The following is a 21,578-nucleotide window of genomic DNA, read 5'->3' on the forward strand; positions in this document are numbered from 1 at the left end:
GCCTGAAGTGTTTATTTTTATTTATTTATTTATTTTATTTTTAAATTGTATTTTTCTAGGAAGATGGGTTTTTCCCTCCCCTCTGTCTCTTTTTATTCGTTTGTTGAGCACTGACTGACTATATGCTGAGCCCTGTTTTTAACTCTTTTTATTACATTGCTTCGTTTGATCATTTCAGTGACAGTTAGCATTTTTCTCTTCCTTTTCCTGAGGAGGAAACAGGCTGTTATTAACTTGTCCACAATTGTATTACAGGAAAGTAGCAAAGTCAGATTTGAACTCTGGTCTTTTTGATTTTAGAGCCGATGCTAGTAACCATTTCTTGTAGTTAAGACCAGTTACAGCCTGTACCGGACTTTTGAACTGCATCTACTTGATTCAACTTCCATGCCACCCTAGTGACCTCTCTAGCACATGTCATATCTGGGAGTGACTGAACAGCTACCTTAACTGCCTGCCATTGGTGATTCTCATGTGGCGGGTGCATGTCCACTTCTCAGTCTGCATCGGAAGCTGCCGGCCCATGAGGACCACAGCCGCACTTTCTTGCATCCTCACAATGCTTGTACGTAGAGAAATTCAGTTGATCCCTGTTCCTGGCACATGGTTGAACACACCAACATTTCACCATTTACTGGCTCTGGGACGTTGGGAATATCACTGAACCCCTCTGACATTATTTCTTCATCCTTAAAGACACATATTAAAATCATTTTAGAGATTTTGTGCAGATTTAAAAACAATAACCACCACCACCACCACCACCTAGATTTGAGTGTTTACTGTGGACCAGGAATTGTACTCAGAACAGGGTACCAAATAAGTGATTATTCAAGGGTTGGCAAGGATGTGGCGAAAAGGGAACTTGTGCACTGTTGGTGAGATTGTAAATTGGTGTAGCAACTATGGAAAACAGTATGGAGGTTCCTCAAAAAATTAAAAATATAGCTACCATATGACCCAGCAATATCACTTTTGGGTATTTATATGAAGAAACTCAAAACTCTAATTTGAAAAGATGTATGCACCCCGTGTTCATTGCAGCATCATTTACAATAACTAAGATATGGAAACAACCTAAGTCTCCATCGATAGATAAGTGGTTAAAGAAATTGTAGCATATATACACAATGGAATATTAGCCATTTGAAGGAATGAAATCTTGCTGACAACATGGATGGCCCTTCAGGGCATTATGCTAAGTGAAATGAGTCGGATAGAGAAAGACAAATACTTAAGTGTGGAATCTAAAACCAAACCAAAGCAAACCAAGCTAATAGATACAGAGAACAGATTGGTGGTTGCAAGAGGCAGGGTAGGGGAGAGAAACAGGTGCCCATTTTTTTTTTTTTTTAGTTTAAATGAATAAGAAATGATAAAAAATGCTTATTTATTTATTGTACTTGTTACTAATTCATAAACCTGAGTTGTCCAATATGGTAGCCACTGGCCACATGTGGCGGTTTAAGTTTAAATGATATGAAATTAAGTACAATGAAAACTTCAGTTCCTCAGTCAGACTAGCCACATTTCAAGTGCTCGATAGCCACTGATAGCCGCGTAGCTAGTGACCGCATATGGGACAACGCAAATACTGAACATTTTCGTCGTTACAGAATGTTCTATTGAACAGAGCTGTTATAAACTAACCTCCATTTGCCCGCATGTCCCTCCTGGTGCTTATGCTTATGTAAGTACTCCAAGGGATGTGTTGTATGAAGGACCAGATGCAAAGGAATGCAGAAGCCAGGAGATTCTGGAAGCTCTGCGTTTCATTGGGCATGCTCTCAGGATCAGAGGAGGGATGTTGGGTGGGAGAGAACTGTGAGATTCCTGTGTGTATTCCCTGCTGCCAGCAGGCTTAGCCCCTTCAGGTATCAAATTGAGTAAGTGATGTTGAAAGGGGCGGGGGAGGGCGTTGCATTAAGCCAGTGGTTTCTTGAAATTCTAAGTGGGGTCTGCCTTCTGATCCCAAGGGACAGTAAATCTATAGGAGCTGCAGCTGGAAAGGGACCCTGGAGATTAGAGTGCCTGCTCTACTAGACAGCATTTGTGTCTTTTGAGCTTAAAAGAATATTTTAATTTTTTGGTGAGTAACGGTGTCCCTCATCTACGTGTGTGTGTGTGTGTGTGTGTGTGTGTGTGTGTTTGTGTGTGTGTATGCACGTGTGTGCACATGTGTGTGTAGAAGATGTTTGAATGTGAATTGGGGGCTGCTTTAGTTGGAATGTGGGTGTCATTTGCAGTAGATGCTTACTCAGTTTCAAAGATGATGGTTTTTGACCCATAGTCGCCATCAGTCCACACATTATGGCACATGTGGGGATTTCCCTGAGGTACACAGAGCATACAGGGGACACACATGGTTTGCCCCAAAAGCTGATGTGCCAAAAAACTGTTGAGTTGGGGATAGACTGGCCTCCTGGGCTTGCGTGACCAGAGGATGCCTGAGCACTGCCCAGACAGTGTCCTGATGGTGACCATCACTTTGTGCCAAGAGACATCCTATCTGGGACTGGCTCGAGCCACAGGTGAGGGGCCGCAGAGCCCTGTCTCTGCTCCCCGGTGACAGGACTTGGCAGGGTGAGGCTGATGCTTTCTAATGGCTGCCAGCAGCAGAGACAAATGCAGGTATCAATCTAGTCTAAAGAAAACGGTGGAGCAGGCCATCAAAACAAACATGCACATGCACGCACACATGCACACACACAGGCGTGTTGTTATGTGTTCTCTTGTTCTAAAATGCCTTCTTTTTTTATCCTAATCTGTTCAAAAACAGGGCTAAGCCTGTATATCAGCAGTCTAGTCACACCAGTGATTTGAATGGAGAAAATTTAATGTAAAGGATTATTAATTAGTAAAAGACAGTTAATTCCTAGAAGGATTAAAAGAAGATTCTAAGGGTACAGAAGTAACAGAGACATAAAGCAGCTACTCTGTCTAGAGCTGAGGGGACAGAACAAAGACAGAGCTGAGGACTCAGCCGGGGCCTCCCTCCCTGGTGGTGGGGAGATATGGCGGGAGCCATGGTCCATGGGCTCAGCCAGCCTCGTGGCAGAGAAATCAATAGGAGGAATAAGCCGGAGCTGATGTGTAGGCGTGGCCTGCTGGGTGGTTAGAACACTTGCTGGAGAGTGTGGGTCTGGGTTGGTCCGCAGGATGGGCTTACTAGGTGGTGGAGAAATTTAGGGTGAGTTGGTCTGGGAGGGCCACCGAAGTGGGTACTCCCAAGCCACTGACCCGCTGGCCGCTCTGCTGTGAATGGCATAGCTGGACCGGTGAGGGAGACTTCTTGCTCTGTCGTGGCCTCCCAGTGTCCCTCCAGAGCCCCCGTTGACAGAACCTAGTAATGAGCCATCTGATAGTGGAGAAATGACACAGTCCAGCTCTGGTATTACAACACAGGCGAAGAAGGGTGGATTGGGAGCTGAGAGGCCATCGTCCACACCCCACGTCTCCTCCCAGGAGCCAGGCCTCTCCTCTAACCCAGCCTCCTTGTTTCTTCCATCCAAGAGCTCACGCAGTACTCAGTGGATCCCACTGCCAAGTGTCATTCTCTGTGTGTGAGTGGCTCTGTCACATCTCCCCACCTGGCGGAGGGCATGGGACTCGGCCTGCTGTAAGTCCCCAGTGAATACATGGTGGCCGATGTCTTTACTGAGAGGGGAAGAGAAAGTGGGGTGTGTCCTCACCCCACATCCCTGTCCTCTGCTTCCATTTGGCATTGACCCTGGAACAGTTTTGAGTGGAGGCTGAGTGTACCTCCTTAGGGGAATGGGCTGCTGGGTTCCAGGGCAGCCTCCCCGAGCGTCTCTGGCTGGACCTGGGCCCTGACCACAGCGTGGATGCCTTTCTGGCTGCCCCTTATTCTGCTGGTGATTGTAGTCTCTCTTCAACTGGATCGGAATCGGAGGATGATTATTTGAGCTACAAAAAGTCATTTGTTCATAACAGCCTGGACTCTTGTTCTGTAAGGATATGGTTCCATGTTTGACCAAATTAACCATCTTTCTTACTTCAGAACTAGGGCTTGAGTGTGGCCTTGGCCAGCCATAGCACTGACCTTTCACCATCTGGCACTGGCCAGCGCAGTCCCCAGTGCCAAATTCTCAAGAAAGAGAATCTACCCATCCCCCACAACACTTTGACTCATCTAGAGGTGTGCGCTCTCTCTTAATTCTTAGAATTAAGTCCCTTCTCCCTATAAGCCCCTGTCAGGGAAAAAGACTCCCCTTGGCCCAGCTTCAGCTAGGTATCCACATCAAGGCGGAGGACTCTGCCCAGAGGATGGAGTCATGTGTACATAGGGTTCCCCAAGAGTGTGTTGGGGTGGGAGACAGTGGTGTCCAGCAGAGCTGGACGTGGGCGGGCCCTGAAGGGCCTAAGGACATCCTGCCAGTGCCCGGAGTCTGGGGCATCTGCTCTGCTGTGGTGGGAGGGGGCAGATGGGTGTCCTGGCTGCTGGGACGAGGGTGTTCAGGGCTGCAGTGTTCTCTTCTTAATTTCTAAAGTAACGGTTTTCTGTATGGTTCACTTGGCAACTAATTATACAGGATCTTTGAACATTTCTTCCATGTTGTTTGCCAACTGTTATTTAATTCTTCACGTGGTTTATTGCCTCCAAGATGCACTTAGTTATGTCAGCATCTTTCATAGCACTTAAGAGTCCATCACAGATGTTAACCATCTCTTAGTTGACTTCATGGGTGGAAGAAGGTACCAGGTTCCCACAGGGCACTGGGCTCCCTTGTCTTCTGTGTGTACCCATGGCCTCGTCCTGCCTCAGAAGCTGTAGCTCCAAGAAGACAAGACCCTGATTGTTCCAAGACCCTCACCTGAGCTGGGATGATGACCAGAGAGGTACAACCTAGGGGCAGACGGGGCCACTTCCGAGCTATGGAAGAAGGTGGGCCACTGGTTAAGGCTGGCCTGTCATGGACAACTGGCCCGGCTGCCTACTCCATGTTCCAGTAAAATTTTAACTCCAGTTAATAGGAGACCACTGCAAAAGTTTACTGAGTTAAAAGAGCCCTGGGTTTAGAGTGTTTTCTAGACTTTCTTTTGACATTTATTAGCTTTTTTTTTTTTTTTTTAATAAGCAGAACATCTGAGTTTATCTTTAAAGTTACCAATACCTGCCTTCCTGAGCTGCTGTAAGGATTAAAAGAAATAATGTATATGACCATGTTTTATAAATTATGGACCTCCAAACAAAATATAGTATTAGTTTGTCAGGGTCGGGTGGCCAATCCATTAATTCAATATACCCTTGAATGAATCATTAGTAGATTAGATTTGGCAAAAAGCCTTGAACAAACACTTGTTTCTGAGGGAGTAGGACCTAGACTAGGGAAGTTTTGATGGAAAGGAGATGAGAAGCATCAGGCCACATGAGAAGGCTGGCCTTCAGGATGAGGCTGGAATCAGCTGCTCCGGGTACTGAGACTGAAGGAGAACATGGAGAGAGAAGGTGAACGAAGGGGGACGGGGTGGGGCGTGTGCGTGTGTGTGTGTGTGTGTGTGCGCGCGCACGCGTGCATGCATGTGCGCTCATGTGTACACTGGAGAATAAATAGGGTTGTCCAGCAGAAGGGGCAGCAAAGGAAACAGTGTCCCGTGGACACTGTGTGTTCACACCTCTCCTGTCCTGGTCTCTCCCTTGCAGGTGCACCTTCGTTCTGCCAGGCGTCTCTGTGAGCTCTGCTGTGCCAACCGGGGCACCTTCATCAAGGTGGGCCAGCACCTGGGGGCCCTAGACTACCTGCTGCCCCAGGAGTACACCAGCACGCTGAAGGTGCTGCATAGCCAGGCCCCACAGAGCAGCATGCAAGAGGTCCGCCAGGTCATCCGCGAGGACCTGGGCAAAGAGGTACCCCGTCTGTTGGGAGGGCTGGGCCCTGGGACAGGATGCTTCTGAAAAGGCCCTGGCAGTTAGTTCCCTCTGCCAGGTGCTGGGGACCCACTGCTGGTGTGGAACCACACTTAACTGCAGCTTTCAGTCCTGAAATCAAATCAAAGCTGTTCGAAGGAACCTCAGTGGTCCTCTGTAAAAAAACATTCATTGAACCACATGAAGTAGTTCACATTCTACTGTTTTTGACCTGCAACCTAATTTGATTTCTATGGTTCAGCCTAGTCATATCTATCAATCATTGAGGGGTGACTGTGTGCCGACAGCTGTGCTGTGTTTCATGCATTAGCTCACCCCTCACACAAACATACGCGGTAGGTGCTGTTGTTGAGCCCATTTCGCAGACGAGGGGTGGAGGCTTAGGTGGTAAGGTAAAGTGTCTGAGGACACTTCCGTAAGCGATTCCAGTGCACTGCTCAGTAACGCTGTCAGTAAGCTGTCCGAGTCATTCAGCGCACCGGTTTGTCTGGGCCATCTGTGGCAGACAGGCCTCTGGCCTCTGCTCGATTACCTCTAGTGACAGGAAGTTTATTCTCTCATCTGCTGCCCACACTGGTCTTTTCTTTTTCAGTTGCCTTAATTATAAAAGTGCTTCCTCCTAAGTGCTAAAACTTGCCTCTTCAAACCTCGCTTTTCCATACTTCATTCTGCCCCCCTGGGCAACAGAGAAAGGGGCCAAAGGGCCCTTCTGTCCAAAGTCCTGGTCACACTTTTTTGGGCTCATACTAGTGACCTGCAGGATGTGTGGGCACAGTGGCATGGGCCGTCACTGACCAGTTCTGGTTGTATTGCTTCTGGGGACAGGGAGGGAAGGTTTGAGGAGCCGTCTGCAGGTTGCTGAGCTGCCTCCCAGTCAGGCCCAGCCATACAAATTTTGTGCTGTAATTTGAGGGTACCTCAAATTTGAGAGAATCATTTGGCTCTTCCAGCATTTTTCTGAGCAAAATAATTTTAAAGTCAAGTCTCAATCAGTTGATGTCTTTTCTGAGATTAGTTTACAACCTTCGATGCCTCCCATGTGCCCTAAAATAAAATCTTCAGCAGGGCTTTCAAGATCCACCCCATCCACTTCAACTTGCCTCGCTCTTTCATTACTCTAACTGGATGGGACGTAGTGGCTTTGGAGTGTGGGCTTTGGAGCCAGGGGTTTGGACCATTCACAGATTATTTATCCAGCTCCTCACTTTTGTTATCTGTAAAGTGGGGCATAGTGTCAACCTCATAAAACTGTTGTGAAGATTAGAAGAGGTAATGAATAGAAAGTGCTGAGTGCAGCGTCTGACTGGAGCAAATGCTCAAGAATCTTAGCTACTACTGTTGTTATTTCCCTGTGCTCTGGTCACGTTGCACTGCTATCTCAGATCACTATGTACCTTTAGCCCTCAGTGTTTGTGCTTTCTGTCTGCCTGGAATGTCTGTATTCCATTCTCTTTCTGGAAACTGATTCCTTGTGTTTCTAGTCATTTGTCCATCTATCCATCCCAGCCAAATCCCCACTTTCCTGTGAAATCTTCTCTGACCCTCTGTATAACTTTGCTCCCTCCACTTGTGCATCTTGTGGCTTGGTTAGTTGCATCTACGTGGTTTTACTGTAAGTACTAAAGTCTTTGGGGATGAAGACCATGGTGGTTCTATTACCTGTATCTACAGCACCAGAACAATATCTGGTATTTAGTAGGTGCCAGTGTTTGTTTAACGAACCAATGGATGAACAAGTGACAGCTTCCTTAGGCTACTCAGGGCAGGACGGAGAGCAGGGACTGAGGTTTCATAAAGACCAGTTGTTCCATATTCTCTGATCTGCATGGAGCTGGTCTTGGCTACTGGTCCCTTAATATAGAGGTGCCCAGCATCCAGCCAAAGATGTTCTACTCCTCAGTGACAGCCTGGCCTGGAGGGGCCTCACCGACTCACTCTCTGGGTGAGGACGGATCATGCTGGAGGGGAGCATAGACACCACTGTGGACGCCCTTTCTACCGAGGAATGTCTCCTCCAAAATGGGGGGTATTATGCGTAAGGGAAGCCCAATTCAGGGCTGGAGGCAGGAGCAGGCTGCCGGCTCGGAGGAGCAGGGTTGGGACGGAGGGACCCCAGGCAGAGGGGACGAGATCGGCGTCGTGCGGGCCTGGGCGTTGCTTTGCTTTTTGCCAAGACTATTGGCCTCCTGCTTCTTACAGCATGAGATTTACCCCCAAATTAGAACTAAATAAATCACTGTAATAACAGTGTGAAGTGCATCATTGCTGGCATGTGGCAGCTCGTGGGGTGGGGTGGGGGGCGCTGCATGGGAGAGAAGCCAGCAGATTAACCCTTGGAAGCTGACTTGTCTGTGGAGAGCTGGAGGAGGGAGATGAGAGCGGGCCAGTAGTTCCCTCTAAGCCAGGAGGTGGTGATATGAGAAGTTCGCGGTGTCAGCAGCCATGGTGGGCCCGCCTAATGGGTCAAAGGATGCTTGCGGTTGGAAGATTTTCCCTGCATCTTCAGGACCTCTTCTCCAGGCTCTTCTGGCCACATAGCCCTGAGCATGGTGGCTTGTGGCTCCTGCCCTATGGGTTATCTTGAACCCTTTGAGAAGGGGAGGCCAATGTCAAGGTCATGGTTTCGTGGGAGCGTCCCTCACAGCTGGAAGCTCAGAAACCCCCGGTTTCTTACCCCGGCCCCCACAGGCACATGATCAAAGTTTTCTCTTCCCATTGCTCCTCCTCCTCCCTCCTGGGAAGATGGCATTTGTTCCCGGTGACACACTTTCCCAGTTTGTGGGTGGAGGGAGGGGAAAGGGGCTGTGTGGGGAGCTGGGTAGGTGGGTGTGGGGGTGGAGGGCGGGGGAAAGTCACTCACTTTGCACTTCCCTCCGCCTCAAGTCCTCCCCTTGACACATCTCAAGGAGTAGCTGTCCCCGCCCCCCCACCCCCCCTTTTCCTGAAGGATGTGTGAGCAGGCCCTACTGCTCCCAGGCTCCAAGACTGCCTTGGGGCCCTCAGTAGAAATCTCTGTTTTGTCCCTGGTTTCAAAAGCATGGTTAAAGGAAACTTGATCTGTCATACACGCGTCGCCATCTTCCTTCTAGGGCTGAGTCCTCGAATGGGGTCTGAGGTTTTCTGGAACTCAAAGACTGCATAGCTGCCCCTAAATCTCAGACCGAAGAGAAGGGAGGGGTAGCTAGAGAGGAGCTCGAGGCCACCGTGGTCCAGCCTGTGCTGGTTGGTTTCATCTGTGCTTTTGGGGGCCCCTCCCATCAGCAGAGACCTTAGAGGGTCAGCTAGTGTCCTCAGACCAATCTCTGTCCCAGGCAGATGGGACTGGCCCTAACGGATGTCCCCAGGATGGGGGTGGGGAACGAGAGTGAGGCTGCGACTCTTCTGAACCCCATGATTTTCCTGTGGTTCTGGATCAGTCCAAATTCCTGGACCAGAGCCGGTGCCATCGGTGTGGAAGTAAGAGCCAGTGAAGGGGGACTGTTCTGGCATAGGGACTTGCTTAGGCAGGGGTTGTGTACCTGCGCACCTGTGCAGGGGGCAGGGACCCACATAGCTAAGGTAGAGAAGTCTAAGTGACAGGAGGAGACCTCAGATCTTCCGATTCCCAGCCCAGTGCTTTGTCTCCTGTGTAATGAAACTCCTCTGTGGCAGAAATCCTTTTGGAAATCAGTTTTCTAAATATCTGTGGGTCTATGTCTAGGAAGTTTCTCAGCTAGTATTACCAGAAAGAAACTTACTTCTTTCTTCTTATTTCGAATGTTAGCTTAAATTCTGAATGACAGGTTCTGGAAAGCAATCAGAAGCCTGAGGTTTTTACTGCCCCAAAAGTGATCTGGGTCGGGAGTGGGTTGGGGAGGATCTCAGCCATGGTCCCCTGCCTGTCCTTGGGGCTGTGCATCTAGGTGCAGTGCTGACATTGGCCAGCAGATGGCGTCTAAGATTGAGAATCAGGGAGGGGTGTTGGCGATACGGCCCTTCCCTGCTGAGGGGAGCTGGGATAGGTAGATGAGACTCCAGTTCTTTCTACTCCTGGGCATCGTCCATGCTGTGGAAGGAGCCCAGGCTGATACCTTGCACTCTGAATGGGACAGACTCAGGCCTAAGCCATGAGGCTGTTGACCACTCTGGTCCCTAGAAGCTCTTGGCTCCTTGCTGGAGGACCTGGTAAGGTTCTTCACAGTGACCACCAGCCCATCCTCATACCTTTCTCACCTGAGTTAGGAGTTCTCTGAAGCCTCTTGCAGACCCTAACAGCCTGCAATTCTGTGGTTCTACACCTTTTCCTGCATTCTTCCATTCCTTCTCTCTCATTGTTATCCAAGCAGCTGGTATTTAGTGAAAAAGGCACAGTGCTGGAAGCAGCCAAGGAGGGGTACGACCTCATTCTGGCCCTGTAGTCTGGAGTCATCGGGAGGCATACTCATCACTGTCATACTTGGCTGCGTAAGTGCCCGTGGAGTTTGCTGGAAAGAGACAGAGATTGAGAGAGTTGTGGGGAGGGGCAAGAGGAATGGGAGGAACAGACAGAGAGATTTCATCTGGGTGATGGAGATTATCTGAAGCAGGTGGCATCTGGCCCAGGCTCTCAAAGATGAGTGAGACTAGGGGTGCGGAATCCAGCCGGAGTGGGGGTTACTGATTAATGGGATGGGCTGTGCAAAGGTGCAGCACTGGAAAGCACGAGGCACGGAGAGTGCTTGGTGAATGGTCTTGTCGACTAGAATATGGGGTGCAGGTTGACAAATAGTGAAGCTTAAGTTGCAGAGTTGGGGCTGAGGTCACATTCCGAAGGGCCTTTGAATGTTCTTTTCATAATGGGGAGAGAAGAACTTGGAGAGGGACCTGAGCAAGGAAAGATGGATTAGGGATGGATTTCGTAATATGAGAGATGAGGCAGGGAGGTTAGAGGTGGGCGGAAAGTTTAGAGATAGGAGTTACAGCGGGGTTTAGGAAGAGATGGTAGAATTGTCCGCTGCCCTTGTACAGTTATCTTTGGTCATGGACACACACGTATGCCCCTTCCCCTCTCCCCTCCACAATGCATACAGACAAGTTCAATCTTGTTACATTATATTTCATTAAATAATCCAGTCCCGTGTGTTCTGGAATATAGTTGTATCACATACTGAAGTTCTATGAAAAATGAAAAGAAGTGAGGTCAGCTGCTGGAGTGGAGCACAGAAATACCTTCGTTATGGGCACCACTTGTACCGGTGTTGGGGTTTCAGGGTTTGGATTGTGACCTCTGAAACATATTTAATTAATCTTTTACCCCTAATCTCCCATTTGGTGGGGGATCTAGATTTGACCTTGTTTTTTAACTTCCTCGTAGTACCCAGGTTCAATTGCTGTGTGACGGGTGCTCAGTGTTCTTTTTTTTTAAATAGTTTTTAATTTTTTGATTACAGTTGGCATACAACATTATATTCATTTTAGGTATACAATACGGCGATTAGACATTTACATAACTTATGAAGTGATTTACCTTGATAAATCTAGTACCCATCTGATGCCATACATAGTTATTATAGTATCATTGACTGTATTCCCTATGCTATACTTTACACTCCCATGACTGGTTTGAGGTGTTCAGTGTTCTTGATGGGCCATCTGACCAGAGTGGTTTGGAGAACCAGTGTTCCTTAGGCTGGAGAACGCGTACCTCACTGTTTCGTATGAACCTACAGGTACGGGTGGAGCGTGATGTTTTTGTCTTGTTTCACTCAAGTTGTAAGCAAAAGTTGAGAGAAGAGAAAAAGCTGCTCTTCTTTCAAGAACATTAATTGTTTTCAAGCATGGCGGGGGTGGCAGAGAGAAGGCACTCTTAGCGTAAGAACCAGTGGCAGCAAAGGTGGAAGGTGGCGAGGTCAGCAGGAGAACACCTGGCCTGCGCAAGGGGTTCCAGGCCGTGGGAGCCCCGAGTGAGGGCAGTGCAGAGACTGAAGCAGAGGCCTTCGTGGGGGCCTGGGGGCCAGGGGCTAGGGTGGCGGCATGGATAGTGAATGGCAAGCTCTGGGTTGACCCTTGTCTTCTCTGGATGCCTGCAGAGCTCTGCTGGAGGCTTCGTGGGAACTAGGAAAAGATGTGTCCTCTGGGCATCCCTGTCTCCAGGCTGTGACAGCCTTACCGGGGCCAGATCTCATTCTTCTATTAGTCAGAGAAACAGAAGCAACAGAGAGAGAGAGAGAGAGAGAGAGAGAGAGAGAGAGAGAGAGAGAGAGAGAGAGAGTGTGTGTGTGTGTGTGTGTGTGAGAGAGAGAGATAAATAAACAGAGACAGAGATTTGATTGATTGACTGATTTTAAGGAATTGGCTTATGCACTTAATGAAGCTGGCAAATCTAAAATCTTTAGAATTGGTCATCAGGCTGGAAACCCAGGAAGAGCTCATGTTGCAGTTCAAATCTGAGGGATGTCTACTGGCAGAATTCCCTCTTTCTTGGGGGAAGTTTGTCTTGTTTTAGTCAGGCTTTCAAGTGATTGGACAAGGCCCACCTCATTGTAGTGGACAATCTGCTTTACTCAAAGTCCACTGATTTGAATGTACATTTCATCCAAAAACACACTCATAAGATCATCAGAGTAATGTTTGACCAAAACACCTGATTACAGCGGCCCACTTTGACACATGAAACTACCGTCATGGTTCCTCACATGGCCCTCAGTCAGGGCTGCACGTTTGTACCCTTGGTCCTGCTTTCGAGCTTCAGATGGAGCCTTTGAGGTGGGCAGGAGCCAAATTGCTTGTTGGTTTATTAGCTTTGTAATCTCGGGCATGTTACTTATTTCCTCTGTCCCTCAGTTTCCTCATCTGTAAAATTAAGATAATGACAGTGCCTGCCACATAGGCTTGCTACAGGGGTCAAACGAATTAACAAATATGGAGCACATAGAACGTGCTTGGCATAGAGCAAATGGCCAGCAAACATGAGCCATTTTTCCTGTGTTCTGCTAGATGCTGTATGTGTATGAGGAACTAAGGTTCTGAGAGACTGCAAATGGTAGAATTGGGTCTTTAACCAGGTTTTCTGATATGGTTCTCTGTCCCCAGATACCGTTTTGCTAGAAGAATGCTTTCTCTTCCCCTCCCTGATCAGTACCGAGCATTCCATCCCACTGTTAGAAATCTCCCACAGGCTGTCTTGGGAGCCTGCGCCCTGGGCTTCTGGAGCGTGGCCCCCTCATCATCCTCACCTTGGGGGGCTGCTGGCCGCTCAGCTGGGCAGTTTCGACATCTGTGGTTTCCTGAGGTCCATCAGTAGCACCGTTTCATGTTCTTGGTTCCTGGGGCTGACTCTGTGGTTCCTGGGGCTGACTCTGTGGAGGAGGGGTTGGAGGTGGAGCCTCGGGGGCCAGGGTCCTGTTTGGGTCACTGCACTGTGGTCAGGACCCACCCAGCAGGGTGGCAGCTGCACTCAGTTTCCCTCGTCCTGGAAGAGCCGGGCGTGGGGCATAGGCAGGGACGCGCGTGCGCTGGATTGGGTGAGGGCTGGGGAAGTGCTTCCCGCAGGGGCCACAGGGGCCTCTCCTGCCCTCAGGGCTGGTTCCACCTGTGGCTGGCCGAAAACTCCCCTCCCTGGTGACACGCGCCTGCATGCTCTCGTGCTCCTTGCTGCCTTCTTTCCAGTGCTGATCCAGCTTCTCCCGTCCTCCTCTCATTTACTGACAGATCTTTACTGAGCATTCCTCTGTGCCAGCCCCTGGGGGTCCCTGCCCTGTGGACTTCTTGCCCCTGTTCCCACACACTGGCAGGGCCTGGCAGGCGTCAGCTCACTGTTTCCCACCCCTGGCTGCTCCACTGGGCCAGGCTGGGGAGGGCTTCAGCCGTCTACAGGTTTGTTCCCCTCGGTCCGCAGCGCAGCCTTTGTTGTTGTGGCGTCTGCTTTATTTGTCTTCTCAGACAGGCCCCGAGAAGGCTGCAGAGTGAGTATTCTGGGAATAGGGCTGACGGCCTCAAAGCTGGGTGCAGGGAGGGCTGGGAGAGAGGGGGAGAGATTACCTCCTCCCAGCCTTCCCAGCAGCTCGCAACAAAAACTACATTTATATTAAAAACATAATGAAGAATAAAAAAAAAAACATTTCCCCCCCAATAATGCCGAACATCAAAAGGAGATTTTTATCAATTATGAGAGAGAAAGATTTTGGCCATAAATGGTAATGTAACGAGTGGGAGATGGATGGAGGGAAGCATTAATGTCAGCCGGGACGAATGGTGTATCATTAGTCACTGGCGGGGGGAGACCGAGGCGGCTGCGGTGACACTGGCTCTTCCCCAGGTCGGCCTGGCCAGGCCTCCACCCTGCAGCCGCTGCCCCCCGACCCCCCAGGCCCCGCACCCCTTTCCCTGCCTGCTAGTGAAGCCTCCTCCGTGAGGGTCTCCTGCTGCACCTCTGAGTCTCCTTTTATTCTGTAGCTTCCAGATGAATCTTACACAGCCTGGGTCACGTCGCTATCATGCCAGGGGAATAGAGACCCCCTGAGGGCAGCGCGGGAGCTGCTCCTGATTTCTTCCCAGCTCTGCCTGCTCCGTCCTGCACACAGCCCCACACAGCCCAGGGCTTCACCTCATTAACCTGCGTGCGCACCCCCGGCCCATCCTCTCATTTCTCTCCTTCACTCATCAGACTCTTTCTCATTTTTTAAGCTTCAGGTAAAACAACAATGACAACAACAACAACCACAACCACACACACACACGCACAGAATGCTTGCCAGGTGTCAGAAACCTTTTTAAAAGTTTCACATGGATCAACTCACTTCCCACTAAAACCCTCTGAAATAGGTACTGTTATTTATTTTATAGACTGGAAACTAAGGTAGTTTCTGGTGAAATTGTCTCCGTTGGCCCTTCGCACACTCCCAGCTCAGCACATAGCAGATGTGAGTGAATGTGGTTGCGTTGAATTGAATTGAGGAACTACAAAGGCCCCTGTCCCCTTGCAGCCTTCGCTGACCTCTTTGCCAGGTGGGATGTGAATGTGGACTCGGCTTGACCTGCAGGGGGTCCTCTTGCTTCAGCCGATTGGCCATTTTGGTGCTTGGCTCAAGTCCTCAGGATGGCAGGTCTCCTCCTGCTCATCCTGGGGTTCCTTCAGAGCACTTGGCAGTACCAGGCATGCAAAAGGTGCTCAGTGATTGTTTCGTGCACCAAGATGCTCCATCTGACACAGGACATCATGGCACGGCTTTATGGGGTCCCCAGGGTGGCCAGCTCTGCCTCTGCCTTGGACTTAGTTCCGTTGTCCCTGGAACATTTCTGTAGGAGCCTGTGGAAAGCCATGTGAGGATATGTCTGGGGCCGTGTAAACTACAGGCTAAGTGCAAGGGCAGGGCCTGGTTCTAGAAGGAGCAAAAGGATCATTTCTGAGGCAGTGTGCCATAAGGGTTAATAAAACAGGCTTTGGAGTCAGAGAGCCTTGCGTGAATCCCAAACGCTGCCTTATTCTAACTGTATCGTTAGTTCTTTCTGAGCCTGCGTTCCATCATCTGCAGATGGATGGTAGGGAACCCTTACATTAATAGGGCTGTAATGAGGATCGAAGGATATGACCCAGCGAAAGTGCAGTGCCTGGCGGAGAGGAAACCCCAGTTGCTGTTAGCCAAAGCGGTAAGACTGGGACCCTCAGTTTATATCCGGATTATATCCTGGTGCCTGGATCTTCCTGGGTTTGGACCAACACTGGCTCTTCTTGCTCAGCCTCTGTTGCTCAGTGGCAAGCGAGTGTTAAGTCATATCAGCTAATAGTGTGTGTGTGTGTGAGAGAGAGCCAGCATGCACGTGTGTGTTTAAGAAACCACTCACTTGGGTTGTAAGGTTTTAGACATCATCTTGTCTGACCTCCGTATTTCACAGGTGAGGAAGCCGAGGCTCAGAGAGGGCATGTAACTTGTCACAACGGGGCGATGGTAGAAGCAGGACTAGGACCCAGGTCTTCTGGCTCCCGCCCGATCCAGCACTCGTCCTCCCGGACTGTTCTGCTCAGGGTCTGGAATGCGATGGCCAGCACTCAGGAGTGAGGCCAGCTTCGTCGTTAAGGAACCCCAAAGGGGCTCTAGTAGCTTCCACCCTACACGAGGCCTTGCAGTGTCCTGTGCGCTTTGAGGAAGCTGTATTTTCATAAGTTTATTGCTCGTGGTGGTAGGATTCTAGGGTGTCCTTTGTACCTTCCGCCAGCCTTCCCACTTGCCTGTGTTGGGGTGATTATGCCCAGGTACTCACCACTTCACCTTCAACCCACAGACCGTGCTAGGGGTCCTTCCTGTCTTTGGGGTCCAACCTGCAGTGGGGCGCCAAATGCTCCGCTCAGCTGCTGCGTCTGGGCTTTTCTGCGGAGAGAGGTCCTGGGCTCGTGGTGGCCCTGTTCACTGATCCGGGGTGGGTGGGATCCACCACTTGCTTTGCTCACTCGGAAAATACAGATTTGCTGAGCAGCTGATGTGTTCTTCCCTCTGCGCCAGCATTGTGGGGGATATAGAGAATGTCAAAGCCACGTCCTTCCCTCCCTGCCTCCCAGAGCCAGGCAGACAGAACGATACACGATACACGGAGGGAGTAATTAGAGAACAATTAAGTACTCAGCTGTGGGGCTGATGCCGAAGTTCAGGGGAGGTTCAGAAGCGGGTTCTTGGAGGAGGTGGGTCTCGAGCTGGCCCTCAAAGGATGAGTAAGGTCTAAGGAGCAGAAGTACAAGGGCGGCAGAGGCTGGCAGCGTCGTGACGAGTGCTGCACGCAGCTCGCTCAGGGTTTGAGAGGAGACCAGCCGGTCGGTGGCGTAGTAGTTTGCTAGGGACATTGCAACACAATGCCACACACCGAATGGCTTGAACTACAGAAATCTGTTGTCTTACAGTTCTGGTGGCTGGAAGTCCAAGGTCCAGGCGCTGGCAGGGTCGCTTCCTCTGAGGCTGTGAGGGCGAGTCTGTTGCATGCCTCTCTCTTCGCTTCTCATAGTTTGCAGGCAATCCTTGGTGTTCTGGGCTTGTGGAAGCATCACCCCGATCTCTGCCTCCATGCTCCCCTGGCATTCTCTCTGTGTGCGTATCTGTCTCTGTGTCCAAATTCCCCCTTTTCATAAGGGCACAGTCACTTGGGTTAGGGGCCCACCCTGTGCCAGCCTGACTTCATTTTAACTAATTATATCTGCAATGGCACTAGTTCCAAATAAGGTCACATCTGAAGTACTGGGTTTAGGACTTCAGCGCGCGAATATTTGGAGGACACAATCAAGCCATAGTAGATGGGCGCTTTTGTCGTCGTGAGGATCCGAACTATACCCTGAACCAGCTGAGGCACAGCGGCAGAGGTATCGCGTCGTATAACCACAGTGCAGAAAGTGCTAGGGTGGAGCTGGCCTTTCGGGAGGCTCTTCTGGGATTCCTCTCTGTCTCTCAACTTCTTCCTGCGAGTCAGCTTCGTTCGCCCAGATGAGTCCTTCGTGACCAGCAGCCACTGGCAGCTTTCAGCCTCACCTCTTCTCAGCTTTGGCCCTAGGAGGTCCCCCCACCCCAGTTTCATTTTATAAAATTCCAGATCAGGAGTCAGACCGACTTAGCTTAAGTCAGACATTGTACTGGGTCGAACAATGTCCCCACGCCCCTCCCCCATTCACGTCTACCTAGAACCTGAGGACGTGAACTAAGATGTTTGAAGGAGTCATTGGATAACTGAAAATGAGTTTATGCTGGATTGGGATGGGCCCCAAATCCAGTGAATAGTGTCGTTATAAGAAGGCCATGTGAGAGACAGATTCGAGTGATGCCGCTGCAAACCAAGGAACTGTAAAGGTCTCTGGCAGCGACCAGAAATTAGGAGGAGGCAAGAAAGGGTTCTCCCTGAGAGCGTTCAGAGAGAAAGCAGGCCTGCCAATGCTAGGTACTAGATTTCAGACTTTTAGCCCCCAGAACTGTGACACAATAAATTTCTGTTGTTTTAAACCACCCAGTGTATGATAATTTGTTACAGTAGCCCTGGGAGAAAAATACAGATGTGCATTCTCAGACAGTCGCCGGGGTCAGAGGAGGGCGGGGTCTGTAAGAAGATGCAACACCTCTCATTTAAACCCCAAGGTTAGAGTTGGGGTGAGGTGGGGGCAGCAAGGCAACAGATGGCGTGAAGATGTGGAGGCGAAAAATCCATCGATATCCGTGGCAGTGGATAATAATGTTACCGTTTCTGTCTATATGCTGCTTGCTATGTACTGCACGTTTGGCTGGATGTTTTACAGATACTGTTTCTAACCCTTACAGTAGTTCTGCAAGGTTGGTGGATTTTACCATTCCAGTTTTCCAAATGAGGAAGCAGAGGCCCTGAGAGGTTAAGCAACAGGGACAGTCACATAGCTAAAAGAGGCAGAACCAGTTTTGAGCTCTGTTACCTAAGTCCCCACCCCTCCCACTAGGCAGCTGCTAGCTGGTTTCTGGGGGACAGTAGAGTGGCCTTAGGCATTTGGCCTTGATGTTCAGGCTTATGAGAGTCACCACAGGCCCTGGTCTTAGAAGTAACATTAAGTCAAATTAGTTAAGCATGTGTGCATGTGTGAACATCTGTGTGCTAGCTCTCGTGACTGAGGAAAAGAGACGTTTTGAGCAGAGTCAGCCGCGGATGGATGGAGGGGCCCAAGGCAGGAGCTGCATGAGAAGCCTCTTTCCATCATCCACAACTGGCTAATAGAGCCTTTTTCAGCTGTCCCTCAGAGCTGGGACAGGGCCAATTTTTCTTCTCTTGCCATTCCCCTGGAGCTCAGATCCAGTGTCCCAGACTGGGCAATGAGTGAGGAGGCCACAAGCCAGAGGACGAAACGGCACAGCCACTGCTCTTGAAGGAGCTGACCTGACAGCTGACGCCATGCCCCCTCGGATTGCCAGGGGGACCTCCTCTTCTCCTTGACCAGAACTCCTGGCCTCCTTTCCCCTCCCCAGGGACAGGGAGTGAGTCTCCTCTTGCAGGCTGCTCAGGGCTGGGGTTGGTGGCAGGGGCAGGGCGGATGTGACCGCGCTGGTTTCTAGGGCCTTCTCCCTGTCACCCCGTGAGCGAGAGGGTCGTCCTTACTGGAGGTGGCTGGAGTAAAAGCGTTGATCTGGAGGATTCCCAGGTCCTGCCCCATCTTACAGTGAACGTAACTGCCGACCTTCACTGAGTGTTCATGGCGTGAGAAGTGCTCATCCTAGAAGACGCCTCCGAGGCAAGGATTCTAGTGAGGGTGGTTTTGTGGGAAGTTGAGGTGCTGCCGGTAGGTCCAGGGAAGAGAAGGCGGCTGGTTCCTGTGCCCTCTGAAACCAGCTGACACAGTGGCAGATGAAGATGAATCCTGTGGGAGACTCGGAAATGCTGCCCAACAGCCACCTTAAAATTATCCCACCCACGGGCCAAGGGAGAAGGTAGAGTTTTATACACCAGCTTCCTGCCTTCCTGAGTAGTGGTTTTCCGAGAGCTGTTAATTCTGCATCTATGGAAAGAGAGTTTTGGGGCTCAGATGCAAATACTTGGAACTGCAAGTCCGGCGGAAGCAGGAGGAGAGATCGGAAGGAACCGGCTGGGGCAGTGGTGTTATTTTGTAGGTGTCATCTCCCATAAACTCATCTCCCATCATCCCCACAGCTGCCCTGCGAGTACTTTTACTGTCATTTTACAGAGGAGCAGATCCAGGCCAGAGAGGTCGAGTCACAAGCCTGCGGTCACACAGAGAGTACAGGGCAGAGTCAGGAGCAAAAGCCAGGCTGAGTCCAGAACCCAAGCTCCTAACTCCTGCGTTCCGTCGCTCTCTGTAAGGAGCCCTGTGCTTGTCACAAAGGTTCACACCTTAGCAGTGTAGGGCCTCTCCCAGCGTTCCCGCGGGGGAGGTGGGACAGGCACACAGGGAACCCTGGCTGGTCCAGGAACTAAATATTTATTAAGTGTTTTCTGTCCCTTGCATGTGTTAGATGTTTTCAAACACAAGGTCTCATTGAGGCCTCACAACGGCTCAGTGAGGTAGGTATCCGTTTCCCCATTTTTCCCACATGTAGAAACAGATTAAGAGACACTAAGTAACAGCATCACACAGCAGGACAGCGCCTCAGCTAGGAACTGAACCTGAGTGTTGTCTGACTCTAGAGACAAACACACTTCAATTACACAGGCTTCTTCATGGAGGGGAGTGGCGGGGTTCCCGGCCACGCCATTGGGCCCGTGAGACCCCCGTCTGCCCCTGACATCGTACCAGTCTGCCATCTCACCTTCGGCCCTGGACTGGCCCTGGGCCTGTGTGCTCACAACAGCCAATCAGGCGCTGCTCGAGGAGGTGCTCTGTGAAGTGTGCGGTGAGGTTGCCAAGCTCTCCTCCATTTCACCTCTGAAAAAGGCGCGCATAGGCTGAGGACTGGTGATGGGGTGAGGCGTGGTCTGCTCTCCCAGTGTCCCTTAGACTAGGCCCTTCTCCGGGGAGGGGACCCCCCTCTGCTTCCATGTCCCTCACTCGCTGTCTACCTGATGCTACTCCCGGGCAGCAGAGGGAGGCAAGCCCTCCACGTCTGCCTGATTTATGTTCATCGTTGAAACAATAATGTTTAATCTGGAAAGGGCTAATCAATTTTTCATGCTGATTATGAATAGGCCAGCTGTGCCTGCTTCTTTATTCATGGAGCTTCGAGAACAAGCCCATGTCCCAGGCCAGGCTCCTTTGATTTCTGCCATGGGAGGCCCTACTTCAAAGAGAGACCCTCCATGGCCTTGCCTGTGCCACTTGGGAGGTGACTCCTGGTGTGTGTGTGGGGTGGTAGGTGGGTGGGTGGGTGTGTGCGTGTGCATGAGTGCACGCACATATGTGTATGTGCATGTGTACGAGCATGTGTTTGTCACCAAAGAGGCTAAGCTGATACCAGGTGGAGAACCAGATTTGAGTGTGTGTGTGTGTGTGCACACGTGTCTAGAGGATGGCTAGAGTGGATTGGGGCACTATTAGGGGAATGCAGGATGGAAAGTAAGAACAATAGGATCATAGGATCAGGAAGGCTGTCAAAGATCAAGGGTTCCAACACCCTTCTATTATAAGCGATGAAGCTGCCCCTCGGAGGTCACGTGTCTGGGTGGTGGCCGAGGCTGGGTTGGAAGCCCAGTCCTCTCAGAGGGCAGAGCTCCTTCCACAGCAGCACGAATGGGGCGAGAGTCAGAGGGGGGTACTGTGTGGCTGCGCGACTGCAGGTACTGACGCGTCTCACACCTCTGGCATCTCCGAGGAGCTTATACTTCAGGTACAGAATGGGCCGTCGACATGACTTAGTGAGAGGTCAACACAAGGTGAGAGAAGGTCATCTGAGAAAGCTTTCAGGTGTTCTTGGAATCCATGGTGGGGGCACGGGGAGGGCTTTCCAGAGGAGGGGAGACCTGAGCAGGGCTCGAGTGCTGGAACGTGGAGAACAAGCTGCGAGACAGAGACATGGGAGGGCACTTCAGGGCAGGCGAAGTGGCCTGAGTGGAGGCAGGGCTGAGGATGTCATCTCTGGTGGGTGTCACCTCAGGGAGGTGTTTGAACCTTGAGCGAGGTGGTGAGTGTGTGTGTGTGTGTGTGTAGGGGGGTCAGTGCCTCCTGGGGTGGGGCTGGAACCATGGAGCCCCAGGCCTGGGTGGGGGCAGGTGCTCAGCTTGGATGGCTTGGCTGCCCCACAGGCAGGGGCTCTTGTGTGTTTGCGCACGACACACCCTTGCTCCCTTG

At 50.7% G+C, this 21,578-nt stretch overlaps 1 protein-coding gene across 5 annotated transcripts in view; it reads left to right on the top strand.

The window, feature by feature from the left end:
- The window catches only part of ADCK1 (aarF domain containing kinase 1), a 100,132-nt gene that overhangs the window by 32,430 nt on the left and 46,124 nt on the right, over positions 1-21,578 (top strand). For 4 of the 5 annotated variants that reach the window (XM_016156623.2, XM_036239461.1, XM_036239463.1 and 1 more), the window contains one exon: positions 5,666-5,869. The exons of the other annotated variant lie outside the window; for it this stretch is intronic. In XM_016156623.2, coding sequence (XP_016012109.2) covers positions 5,666-5,869 — 204 coding nt within the window. The remainder of the gene's footprint in view (positions 1-5,665; positions 5,870-21,578) is intronic. 5 annotated transcript variants of the gene reach the window in all.

This window comes from Rousettus aegyptiacus, unplaced genomic scaffold, assembly GCF_014176215.1.
Source record: "Rousettus aegyptiacus isolate mRouAeg1 unplaced genomic scaffold, mRouAeg1.p scaffold_m13_p_3, whole genome shotgun sequence".
Lineage (NCBI taxonomy): Eukaryota > Metazoa > Chordata > Mammalia > Chiroptera > Pteropodidae > Rousettus > Rousettus aegyptiacus.